Below are 12,910 nucleotides of genomic sequence, written 5' to 3' on the forward strand. Positions count from 1 at the left end.
GTCCTCAGATCCTCAAAAAATTCTACAGCTGCACCATCGAGAGCATCCTGACTGGTTGCATCACCGCCTGGTATGGCAACTGCTTGGCCTCTGACCGCAAGGCACTACAGAGGGTAGTGCGTACGGCCCAGTACATCACTGGGGCAAAGCTCCCTGCCATCCAGGACCTCTATACCAGGCGGTGTCAGAGGAAGGCCCTCAAAATTGTCAAAGACTCCAGCCACCCTAGTCATAGACTGTTCTCTCTGCTACCGCACGGCAAGCGGTACCGGAGTGCCAAGTCTAGGTCCAAAAGACTTCTCAACAGCTTCTACCCCCAAGCCATAAGACTCCTGAATAGCTAATCATGGCTACCCGGACTATTTGCACTGCCCCCCCACCCCATCCTTTTTACGCTGCTGCTACTCTGTTAAGTATTTATGCATAGTCACTTTAACTCTACCCACATGTACATATTACCTCAACTAGCCGGTGCCCCCGCACATTGACTCTGCAACGGTACCCCCCTGTATATATAGCCTCTCTACTGTCACTTTATTTTACTGTATATATAGCCTCCCTACTGTCACTTTATTTTACTTCTGCTCTTTTTTTCTCAACACTTTTTTTGTTGTTGTTTTATTCTTACTTTTTTTGTTTAAAATAAATGCACTGTTGGTTAAGGGCTGTAAGTAAGCATTTCACTGTAATGTCTGCACCTGTTGTATTCGGCGCATGTGACCAATAAAATTTGATTTGATTTGATTTGTCTGGTCTTTATTGTTTACACCTGTTTCCAATTATGTTGTATTGTATTCCCTTTATAACCCTCTGTCTCTCATTGTGTATTGTGTGTGATTGTTTTTCGTCATTTTCGGCTGTTGCTATTTTGTGTGCGGGTTAGTTGTTCCTCTCTGTTTGGAGGTTTGTTTTGTTACTTTGTATTTACTTTGTACAGTAAAGTACGTGCCAGTAGCTCGGTGTCCTGCTCTTGACTTCACCCACCGCATACACGTCGCACTGACAGAATCACACACCAAGACATGGAGTCAGCAGGAGCGGCGGTGCCAGCTGGATCAATGGAAGAACGCGTAGAACAACAAGCGGCCATGATCCAGGCTCTCGGCACCGCCATGGAATGGGTGGTGAGCACCATGGAGCGATGGGAAAGAGGAGGTTTGCCTTCACCTCCTCCGACGATACCACCACCATCAGCGATGCCCATCGCTTCACCTCCGGGGTCCAGTGGGATTCGGCTCTCGCTCCCGAGGGCTTATGATGGCACAGCTGCCGGGTGTCAGGGTTTCCTGCTCCAGGTCGAACTCTACCTGGCAACCATCCACCTGGTGCCCTCGGGATACGAGAGCGTGTCCGCCCTCATCTCCTGTCTGTCCGGCAAGGCGCTGGAGTGGGCCAACGCCGAGTGGGGGGGAATAGACGCCGCTACTGTCAACTATACCAGGCGGTGCTTCTACACCTGCATTACTAGCTGTTTGGGGTTTTAGGCTGGGTTTCTGTACAGCACTTCGAGATATTAGCTGATGTAAGAAGGGCTATATAAAATAAAATTGATTGAATTGATTGAACTATGCGGAATTCACCCGCCGCTTCAGGGCAGTATTCGATCATCCACCAGAGGGTAAAGCGGCGGGTGAGCGTCTATTCCACCTCAGACAGGGGAGGAGGAGCAAACAGGAGTTCGCACTGGACTTCCGGACGCTGGCTGCCAACGCGGGATGGAATGAGAGGGTCCTCATCGACCACTACAGATGTAGCCTGAGGGAGGACGTGCGTCGGGAATTGGCCTGCAGGGACACCAACCTAAGCTTCGACCAACTGTTGGATATGTCGATTCTCCTGGATACCCTGTTGGCTACCCGCGGACGTCCGGACTCGGGGCCGTCCATTCCATCCCCCAGTACCTCCAAGCTGACCCCTATGGAGCTCGGAGTTGCTGGCACAAGGGAGACCAGGAGAGAGGCCATCCCCTGCAACAACTGTGGCCTCAGAGGACACACTGCTGGTCGGTACTGGGGAGGGTCTCCTAGGAATCGAGGCAGTAGGTAGCGCACTGATGAATCATTCCAGGTGAGTAGGCACCCAACTCACCCAGAGCTCCCTGTTGCGCATATGTGTATTAAAGTTGTGTTTCCCGAGGTTTCTCCTCATTCCCAGCATAAGGCGCTAGTAGATTCAGGCGCAGCTGGGAATTTTATCGATCGCCACTTCACCTATAAGTTAGGGATTCCTATTGTTCCAGTTGATGTGCCCTTCCCTATCCATGACCTAGATAGCCGCCTTTTGGGGTCTGGGTTGATTAGGGAGGTCACGGCGCCTCTCAGGATGAAAACGCAGGAGGGCCATGATTGATTCTCCTGCGTTTCCCTTGGTGTTGGGGCTTCCCTGGTTAACTTCTCATGACCCCAACATTTCATGGCAACAGAGGGCTCTCAAGGGATGGTCTAATCAGTGTTTGGGAGGTGTGTAGGTGTTTCTGTAGGGGCAACGACGGTGGAAAGTCCGAACCAAGTTCCCACCATGCACATTCCACCTGAATATGCCGATTTGGCTCTCGCCTTCTGTAAAAAGAAGGCGACTCAATTACCACCCCATTGACAGGGGGATTGTGCGATAAACCTCCAAGTAGGCGCTGCGCTTCCCCGAAGTCATGTCTCAGGAGGAGACGGCGGCTATGGAGACATATGTCGCCGAATCTCTTGAGACAGGGATACATACGGCCGTCCACTTCCCCTGCGTCATCACGTTTCTTTTTTTGTGAAGAAGAAGGATGGGGGTTTACGCCCATGTATTGACTACCGTGGTCTCAACCAGATCACAATCAAATACAGCTATCCTCTCCCTCTGATTGCTAGTATGACGGAGTCATTACACGGGGCGCGATTCTTCACAAAATTGGATCTCAGGAGCGCGTACAACCTGGTTCGCATTAGGGAGGGAGATGAGTGGAAGACAGCATTCAGAACCACCTCGGGTCACTATGAGTACCTCATCATGCTATATGGGTTAATGAATGCTCCTTCAGTCTTCCAATCGTTTGTGGATGAGATTTTCCGGGACTTGCATGGACAGGGTGTAGTGGTGTATATTGATGACATTCTAATATACTCCGGTACACGAGCTGAGCATGTGTCCCTGGTTCGTCGGGTCCTTGGTAGACTGTTGGAACATGACCTAGATGTGAAGGCGGAGAAATGTCTGTTCTTCCAGAAGTCCATCTCCTTCCTGGGACACCGGTTGTCAGCGTCAGGGGTGGAGATGGAAATTGACCGTGTTTCAGCCGTGCGCAATTGGCTACCGGAGGTTCATCTGGGGCTTTGGGCAGGTAGCAGCTCCCATTACCTCCCTGCTAAAGGGGGGTCCGGTGCATCTGCAGTGGTCGGCTGAGGCGGACAGAGCTTTTAGGCATCTGAAGGACCTGTTTACCTCGACTCCAGTGCTGGCACATCCGGATCCCTCTTTGGCGTTCCAAGTCGAAGTGGATGCGTCCGAGGCTGGGATCGGTGCAGTACTGTCTCAGCGCTCGGGTACGCCACCTAAACTCCGACCCTGTGCTTTATTTTCTAAGAAGCTCAGTCCGGCGGAGCGCAATTATGATGTGGGGGACAGGGAGCTGTTAGCTGTGGTTCAAACCCTGAAGGTGTGGAGACATTGGCTTGAGGGGGCTAAACACACTTTTCTCATTTTGACTGACCATCGTAACCTGGAGTACATCTGGGCGGCGAGGAGGCTGAACCCTCGCCAGGCAAGGTGGGCTATGTTTTTTACCCGATTTGTATTTACGCTCACCTATAGACCAGGGTCACAGAGCGCTAAGGCAGACGCCCTGTTCCGACTATATGACACAGAGGAGAGGTCCATTGAGCCCACTCCCATACTTCCGGAGTCTTGTCTGGTGGCACCGGTGGTATGGGAGGTTGATGCGGACATCGAGCGGGCGTTACGTACCGATCCTACTCCCCCACAGTGTCCAGAGGGTCGTATGTACGTGCCGCTCGAGGTTCGTGATCGATTGATATATTGGGCTCACACGTCACCCTCCTCTGGTCATCCTGGGATTGGTCGGACAGTGCACTGCCTTAGTGGGAAGTACTGGTGGCCCACTTTAGCTAAGGACGTGAGGGTTTATGTTTCCTCCTGCTCGGTGTGAGCCCAGTGTAAGGCGCCTAGACACCTGCCCAGAGGGAAATTATAACCCCTACCCGTACCACAACGGCCGTGTCTCACCTATCGGTGGATTTTGTCACGGACCTTCCCCCCTCCCAGGGGAACATGACGATCTTGGTCGTTGTGGATCGGTTTTCGAAGGCCTGCCGTCTCATTCATGTGCCTGGTCTCCCTACAGCCCTACAAACTGCTGACACCCTGTTTACACACGTCTTCCGGCACTACGGGGTACCTGAGGATATAGTGTCTGATCGGGGTCCCCAGTTCACCTCTAGAGTCTGGAGGGCGTTTATGGAACGTCTGGGGATCTCGATTAGCCTTACCTCAGGCTTTCACCCTGAGAGTAATGGGCAGGTGGAGAGAGTGAACCATGATGTGGGTAGGTTTCTGAAGTCCTATTGCCAGGACCGGCAGGGGGAGTGGTCAGAGATAGCCCAAAACTCACTCCGCCACTCCTCAACTAACCTTACGCCTTTCCAGTGTGTGCTAGGTTATCAGCCGGTCCTGGCACCTTGGCATCAGAGCCAGATCGAAGCCCTTGCGGTGGACGAGTGGTTTCGGCGCTCGGAAGAAACCTGGAACGCTGCGCATGTCCATCTGCAGCGGGCTATCAGGCGGCAAAAGTCGAGCGCCGATCGCCACCGCAGTGAGGCTCCGGTGTATGCACCGGGAGATCGGGTCTGGCTCTCGACCCGAAACCTGCCCCTTCGCCTGCCCTGCCGGAAGCTGGGTCGGCGGTTTGTGGGGCCATTTAAAGTCCTGAGGAGATTGAACGAGGTATGCTATAGGTTACAACTGCCCATTAATTACCGCATTAACCCCTCGTTCCATGTGTGTCTCCTCAGGCCGGTAGTAGCTTGTCCACTCCAGGAGAGTGAGGTACGAGAGGCTCCTCCGCCCCCACTGGACATCGAGGGGGCTCCGGCGTACTCAGTCCGTTCCATCTTGGATTAAAGGCGTCGGATGGGGGGCCTGCAGTATCTCGTGGAGTGGGAGGGGTACGGTCCGGAGGAACGGTGCTGGGTCCCTAGGAGGGACAACCTAGATCCCTCCATGTTGAGGGATTTCCACCGGAGTCATCCGACTCGCCCTGCTCCGCGTCCTCCTGGCCGTCCCCGAGGCCGGGGTCGGCGCACGGCTGGAGCCGCACGTCGAGGGGGGGGTACTGTCACGGATTCAGCCGAGGCTGCTCATCTTCCTTGCTCGGGCAGGCTTCGGCGTTCGTTGTCCCTGGAGAACTAGCTGCTACCGATCTATGTTTCGGTGGTTGTCTTGTCTGGTCTTTATTGTTTACACCTGTTTCCAATTATGTTGTATTGTATTCCCTTTATAACCCTCTGTCTCTCATTGTGTATTGTGTGTGATTGTTTTTCGTCATTTTCGGCTGTTGCTATTTTGTGTGCGGGTTAGTTGTTCCTCTTTGTTTGGAGGTTTGTTTTGTTACTTTGTATTTACTGTGTACAGTAATGTACGTGCCAGTAGCTCGGTGTCCTGCTCTTGACTTCACCCACCGCATACACGTCGTACTGACACTGCCATGCTGACCCTCAACACAGGGGCCCCACAGAGGTGCGTGCTCAGCCCCTGCCTGTACTCCCTGTTCACCCATGAATGCGTGGCCACGCATGTCTCCAACTCAATCATCAAGTTTGCTGAAGACACAACAATGCCGAGACAGTCTACAGGGAGGAGGTGAGTGCCCTGGTGGAGTGGTGCCAGGAACAGTACCTCTCGCTCAACGTCAACAAAACGAAGGAGCTCATCGTGGAATACAGAAGACAGCAGAGAGAGCATGCCCCCATCCACATCGACGGGCCGTAGTGGAGAGGGTCAAAAGCTTAAAGTTCTTCAGCGTGCATGTCACTGAGGACCTGAAATGGTCCCTTCACACCGACAGAGTGGTGAAAAAGGCGTAACAGTGCCTCTTCAACCTCAGGAGGCTGAAGAAATTTGTCTTGACCCCTAAGACCATCACAAACTTCTACAGATGCACCATAGAGAGCATTCTGTCGGGCTGTATCACGGCCTGGTACTGCAAATGCCCCGCCCACAACCGCAGGTGCGGACCACCCAAAGCATCATCAGGGGCACACTGCCTGCCCTCCTGGACATCTACAGCACCCAGTCTCACAGGAAGGCGAAGAAGATCATCAAGGACCTCAGCCACCCAAGCCACGGCTTGTTCACCCCGCTACCATCTACACTGAACAAAAATATAAACACAACATGTAAAGTTTTGGTCCCATGTTTAATGAGCTGAAATAAAATATCTCCGAAATGTTCCATACGCACAAAAAGCGTATTTCTCTCAAATTTTGTGCACAAATGTGTTTACATCCATCTGTTAGTGAGCATTTCTCTTTTGCCAAGATAATCCAGCCACCTGATAGGTGTGGCATATCAAGAAGCTGATTAAACAGCATGATCATTACAGGTGCACCTTGTGCTGGGGACGATAAAAGGCCACTCTAAAATGTGCAGTTTTGTCACACAACACAATGCCACAGATGTCTCAAGTTTTGAGGGAGCATGCAATTGGCATGCTGACGGCAGGAATGTCCACCAGAGCTGTTGCCAGATAATTAAATGTCAATTTTTCTACCATAAGCCGCCTCCTCCAACGTCATTTGAGAGAATTTGACAGTACGTCCAACCGGCCTCACAACCACAGACCACGTGTAACCATGCCAGCCCAGCCCACATCCGGCTTCTTCACCTGCAGGATCGTCTGTGACCAGCCACCCGGACAGCTGATTAATCTGTGGGTTTGCACAACCAAATAATTTCTTCACAAACTGTCAGAAACCATCTCAGGGAAGCTCATCTGCATGCTCGTTGTCCTCACCAGCGTCATGACCTGACAGCAGTTCGGCGTCGTAACAGACTTCAGTGGGCAAATGCTCACTTTCAATGGCTACTGGCATGCTGGAGAAGTGTGCTCTTCATGGATGAATCTCAGTTTCAACTGTACCGGGCAGATGGCAGACAGCGTGTGTGGCGTCGTGTGGGCGAGTGGTTTGCTAATGTCAACATTGTGAACAGAGTGCCCCATGGTGGAGGTGGGGTTATTGTATGGGCAGGCATAAGCTACGGTCAAGGAACACACTTGTATTTTATCAATGGCAAATTGAATGCACAGAGATACCGTGACGAGATTCTGAGGCCCATTGTTGTGCCATTCATCCGCCGCCATCACCTCGTGTTTCAGCATGATAATGTACGGCCCCATGTCGCAAGGATCTGTACACAATTCCTGGAAGCTGAAAATGTCCCACTTCTTCCATGGCCTGCATACTCATCTGATATGTCACTCATTCGGCATGTTTGGGATGATCTGGATCGACGTGTACGGCAGCGTGTTCATAGCAACTTCGCACAGCCTTTGAAGAGTGGGACACCATTCCACAGGCCACAATCAACAGCCTGATCAACTCTATGCGAAGGAGATGTGTCGCGCTGCATGAGGCAAATGGTGGTCACACCAGATATTGACTGGTTTTCTAATCCACGCCCCTACTTTTTTTTAAAGGTATCTGTGACCAACAGATGCATATCTGTATTCCCAGTCATGTGAAATCCATAGATTAAGGCCTAATTTATTTATTTCAATTGACTGATTTCAGTATATGAACTGTAACTCAGTAAAAACGTTGAAATTGTTGCATATTTTTGTTCAATGTAGAAGGCGGAGACAGTACAGGTGTATAAAAGCTGGGACCGAGAGACTGATAGAATCTGTTTATCTCCAGGCCATCAGACTGTTAAACAGTCATCACTAGCTGGCCTGCTCCCAGTACCCTGCCTTGAACCTTAGACACTGTCACTAGCAGGCTACTACCCGGTACTCTACCCTGCACCTTAGAGACTGCTGCCCTATGTACATCATTGAACACTGGTCACTTTAATAATGTTGACATACTGTTCTACCCACTTTTATATGTATATACTGTATTCTAGTCATGGCTAATCCTATATAACTACTGCAGTACACACATTTTCTATTCACATACTGTTCATACGATTTATACACACCGTTCACATAAATATATATTTATATTCCGGACTGTTCCGGAAGCAAATTTCCTGTAATTCTATCAATTTTGTCATGTAGTGTTGTACTGTGAATGTAAATACTGTATTCTCGACATTGCTCATTCTAATATTTCTACTACTCTACATTGCATTTTAGTTACATTGTTTATACTGACATGTACGCGACCAATACAATTTTATTTCATTTAATTTGACACTCCATGTAGTTATTAACCCCCTGCTTTTAAATCCTTGGGGGGAGTAAATGAGTGCACACGTCAAGAAGCAGGGTGAGAAACGAACTGGGCTCAGATTCTGCCTCATGTCTATTTTCTGTAGTGTAAAAAGACAACAACCTCAAAGGAAAGTGTAATATGTCAAATGTAGTCTAAAGTTATGGTAAAACCACTATTTTAGACAACAAACTATGAGACATTCAGCAGACAAAATTAAATTAAAGCCAAAGAGGTCATCACCATGTCGATGGTCTCCCATAGCAGCCAGCTAGCTTTACAAGACAGATGAACATATTAAGATGGCCAACTACCTAGCTTTTTTCGTTGCTAAGTATAATGAAATAAAAACATGTGCGGATCGTTTCCTTAGGGAGTAAAGGTCAGGTGTATATTTACGTCAGCAGTTACTATAAATTGGGCACTGCAAGTGTCCGTGTCAGACATCAGACTTTGGTAAGCCCTGATTTACTATCAGCTCTGGACTTACATGGCATGTCTTTAATAGCTCACTTTATGCATCTTCTTAATGTGTTTTCTGAATATATTTTTTATCTGAATGTGATGGAATATGTTCTCTAATCTTTAGAATACAACATTGGATAACTTTAGTCCATGATACAAGACTCCATTGAAAGGCTTATTGTGAGGTGAAGCTTTTGTATTGACATGCCACACATTGGGCGAAAATAGATTGTTCTCTGTGCGATTGCTGAATAACAGTAATTCGTTATTTTTTAATTATTATTTAAATGTCTTTATATCTTGACATTAATATATAGTGGGACATAATAATTTGGTGTCACTTGTAATATCAATAAGATAATGTGATGTTAAAACATACCGGTACGTTAGAAGAGATGTGTACATTAACCTATAATGATACATATTGCATTGATGTCCTACTACTTTTCCCTGTAAAACAAGAAAAAGATTTTACTCCGTTGATGTAAAATGTATGAAGTTGTATAAACTTGTGATAATGCAACCAATTTCTTTACTTACTTTTTACCTAGTATTGTTAACTCAACTTGATTTCCTGAGTTGATATACTGTGTTTTAAAAATGCAAGATAGCAGAGTAACTTAAGTTATGGAAAATCTAATTGAGATGACAAAACTGGGTAAAATAAAATGTGTTACAACTTCATACAACATAACATTTTAAGTCATTAGCTAAACGTGTATGTTTCATGATGAAACAGATAACATTTTCATTTGGATTTAAACAAAGTATTTAATCCATTACTTTCCAGTGTTGGTTCTAAGAGAACTCCACATCATCATGTCTGAGGGGAATCACAGCTTTGTGACAGAGTTTGTCATCGTTGGTTTCCCTGGACTTCACCCAAAGTTCTACGGCCTTGCCTCAGCTGTATTATTCCTCGTTTATTGTTGCACTTTAATAGGAAATGGTGTTGTTCTTGTCTTGTTTGCAACTCATAACGTTCTCCATAAACCCATGTATTTTATCATTTTGAATCTGGTTGTGTCTGACGTACTATTCAGCACCACCACTTTACCAAAGATTATTGCCAGGTATTGGTTTCAGGCAGGGGCAATTTCTTTCTTTAGTTGTTTTTTGCAAATGTACTTAGTGCACTATTTTGGATCCGTAACTAGCTTTCTCCTATTGATAATGGCTTTAGACAGATATGTAGCAATATGTTACCCGCTCAGATACCCAATGGTTATCAACAACTCCACTATTCATATACTCAATGTCACTGCGTGGGTTGTTGCGAAAGCCTGTCCATTGATGATTGTAATCCGGGCCTATCCTCTTCCTTACTGTGACTCAAACACAATCGAACAGTGCTACTGTGATCATACTTCTATAACAAAGCTAGCATGCACTGATAGGGCCCCTTATGGTTTTCCTGCTTTTGTTTCAGCAATGGTGGTATTACTGGGACCGCTTGTCTTTATTATATTCTCATATTGCTCTATTATTGTGGCAGTGCTTAAGATTGCGAGCACCCAAGGCCGCCTCAAAACCCTTTCTACCTGCAGCGGTCAGCTGATCATCATTGCCCTGTATTATCTTCCCAGGTGTTTTATTTATCTGTCCAGTAATATCGGCATTATATTCAGCACTGATTTACGTATTGTTATTATCATGTTGTATAGCCTGCTCCCTCCCATGATCAATCCACTGATATACTGTTTCAAGACAAAAGATATAAAACAGAGCTTGATGAAAATATTCAAGAAGTCAACTGCTCCATAAAAGGAGAATGTCTTTGCTGTAAGCCAATGCTTAAAATGATTTTTTAATCAGAGTTTGAGTTCTGTTATTATGTTTAGGAATACTTTTCCCTACAAGAATAGCAACTGAGTACCATATCCTAAATGGAAATCCAAAATTGACATATAAGGCCCTGACTCTGTGTAGCAGTAGATATCCCCTTGTTAGATTGGCACAGATGGAGCATGTAGTGTTTATTGTTGGACAAAGAGTATTATATATTTAGTTATTTCAAATCTAGTTGTTTCTGATATTCTCTTTAGTATCACCACATTACCCAAGATTATTGCCAGTTATAGCCAATGATTAAATTTGTTTTGAATCTGTTTCTTTCATTATGTTCAGAAGTCCCTACAACAATATCAACTGATTACCAAATCCTACCTTGAAATCGAAAACTGACATTCAGTACCTTTTTAAAGTATCCACATCCCTTGACTTTTTCCACACTTTGTTGTGTTACAGCCTGAATTTAAAAATGATTAAATATTGATAAATATATTTTTTTTCACTGGCCTACACCATACCCCACAATGTCAAAGTGGACTTATGTTTTTCGAAATGTGTACAAATCAATTAAAAATTAAAAGCTGAAATGTCTTGACTCAATAAGTATTCAAACCCTTTGTTATGGCAGGCCTAAATAAGTTCAGGAGTAAACATGTGCTTAACAAGTTACATAATAAGTTGCATGGACTCACTCTGTGTGCAATAATAGTGTTTGTCATGATTTTTGAATGACTACTTAATCTCTGTACCCCACACATACAATTATCTTTAAGGTCCCTCAGTCCAGATAGTGAATTTCAAACACAGATTAAACCACAAAGACCAGGGAGGTTTTCCAATGTGTCGCAAAGAAGGGCACCTATTGGTAGATGGGTTAAACAAAATGCTGACATTAAATATCCCTTTGAGCATGGTGAAGTTACTCATTACACGTTGGATGGTGTATCAATACTCCCAGTCACTACAAAGATACAGGCAACCTTCCTAACTCAGTTGCCGGAGAGGAAGGAAACCACTCAGGGATTTCACCATGAGGCCAATGGTGACTAAAACAGTTACAGAGTTTAGTGGCTGTGATAGGAGAAAACTGAGGATGGATCAACAACATTGTAGTTACTCCACAATACTAACCTAATTGACAGAGTGAAAATAAGGAAGCATGTACATAATACAAATATTCCAAAACATTCATCCTTTTTGAAACAAGGCACTAAAGTAATACTGCAAAAGATTGTGGCAAAGCAATTAACTTTTTGTCCTGAATACAAAGTGTTATGTTTGGGGCAAATCCACGGAGTACCACTCTCCATATTTTCAAGCATAACGGTGGCTGCATCATGTCATGGGTATGCTTGTAATCGTTAAGGACTGGGGAGTTTTTCAGGTTAAAAGAAACAGAATGGTGCTAAGCACAGGCAAAATCCTAGAGGAAAACTTGGTTCAATATGCTTTCTACCAGACACTGGGCGATGAATTCACCATTCAGCAGGACAATAACCTAAAACACAAGGCCAAATCTACACTGGAGTTGCTTACCAAGAAGACAGAGAATGTTCCTGAGTGGCCGTGTTACAGTTTTTACTTAAAACTCCTTGAAAGTCTATGGCAAGACCTGAAAATGGTTGTCTCGCACTAGCTAGGTTTCCATCCAATTTGCGAATGTGTTGCATGTGAATATTCTAAAATCAGCATGAAAACAATATGTACATTTTCCCAACAGAGATGTTTCCATCAAATTCATTTGTTGCAGATAAAAGACTGTGCATGATGGCATAGTGCCCATAAAATACAATTTGCAGTTAAATTCCCATGTACCAAATAAAAAAATAGAAGTTAAATGGGTTTCCATGGCATTTTCAACTCTACAGATGATTTTCTCACAAAACTGTTTTGTTATACAGCAAGTGTGCCCACTCTGGTATTGGCATGTGCGCTGTAGCCAGCACGCTGTTGGCTAGAGCGCACGTATAGCCTACATGATGAGATTATTATTATGGACAAAAGAGCAAGATTATGTCAAACGGCAGCCAAGCATCGATTATCAATCATGTCACCAGAATAAGAGCCACGATATTTATTGGAAATGAGCATCAAGCTCATCACCTTGCACTTTCACCACCCTGTGAAGTTCATCATAATTGATTTAATCTGAAGCCTAATAAACTGCATGCTTTCCCGACTCGTCGCAGTGTGAGGTCCAAACAACAAGTCATCGCGTGACTCCA

General features: G+C 45.9%; 1 protein-coding gene across 1 annotated transcript; it reads left to right on the forward strand.

The window, feature by feature from the left end:
* Positions 1-9,713: 9,713 nt before the first annotated feature.
* Positions 9,714-10,658, forward strand: LOC311101368 (olfactory receptor 2AT4-like; the record flags this gene model as incomplete). Its single annotated transcript, XM_084142502.1, has 1 exon — positions 9,714-10,658. The coding sequence occupies one exon, from the start codon at positions 9,714-9,716 to the stop codon at positions 10,656-10,658; it is 945 nt and encodes a 314-aa protein (XP_083998628.1).
* Positions 10,659-12,910: the final 2,252 nt, after the last annotated feature.

This window comes from Coregonus lavaretus (assembly GCF_964263955.1).
Source record: "Coregonus lavaretus genome assembly, chromosome: 26".
Classification (NCBI taxonomy): Eukaryota; Metazoa; Chordata; class Actinopteri; order Salmoniformes; family Salmonidae; genus Coregonus; species Coregonus lavaretus.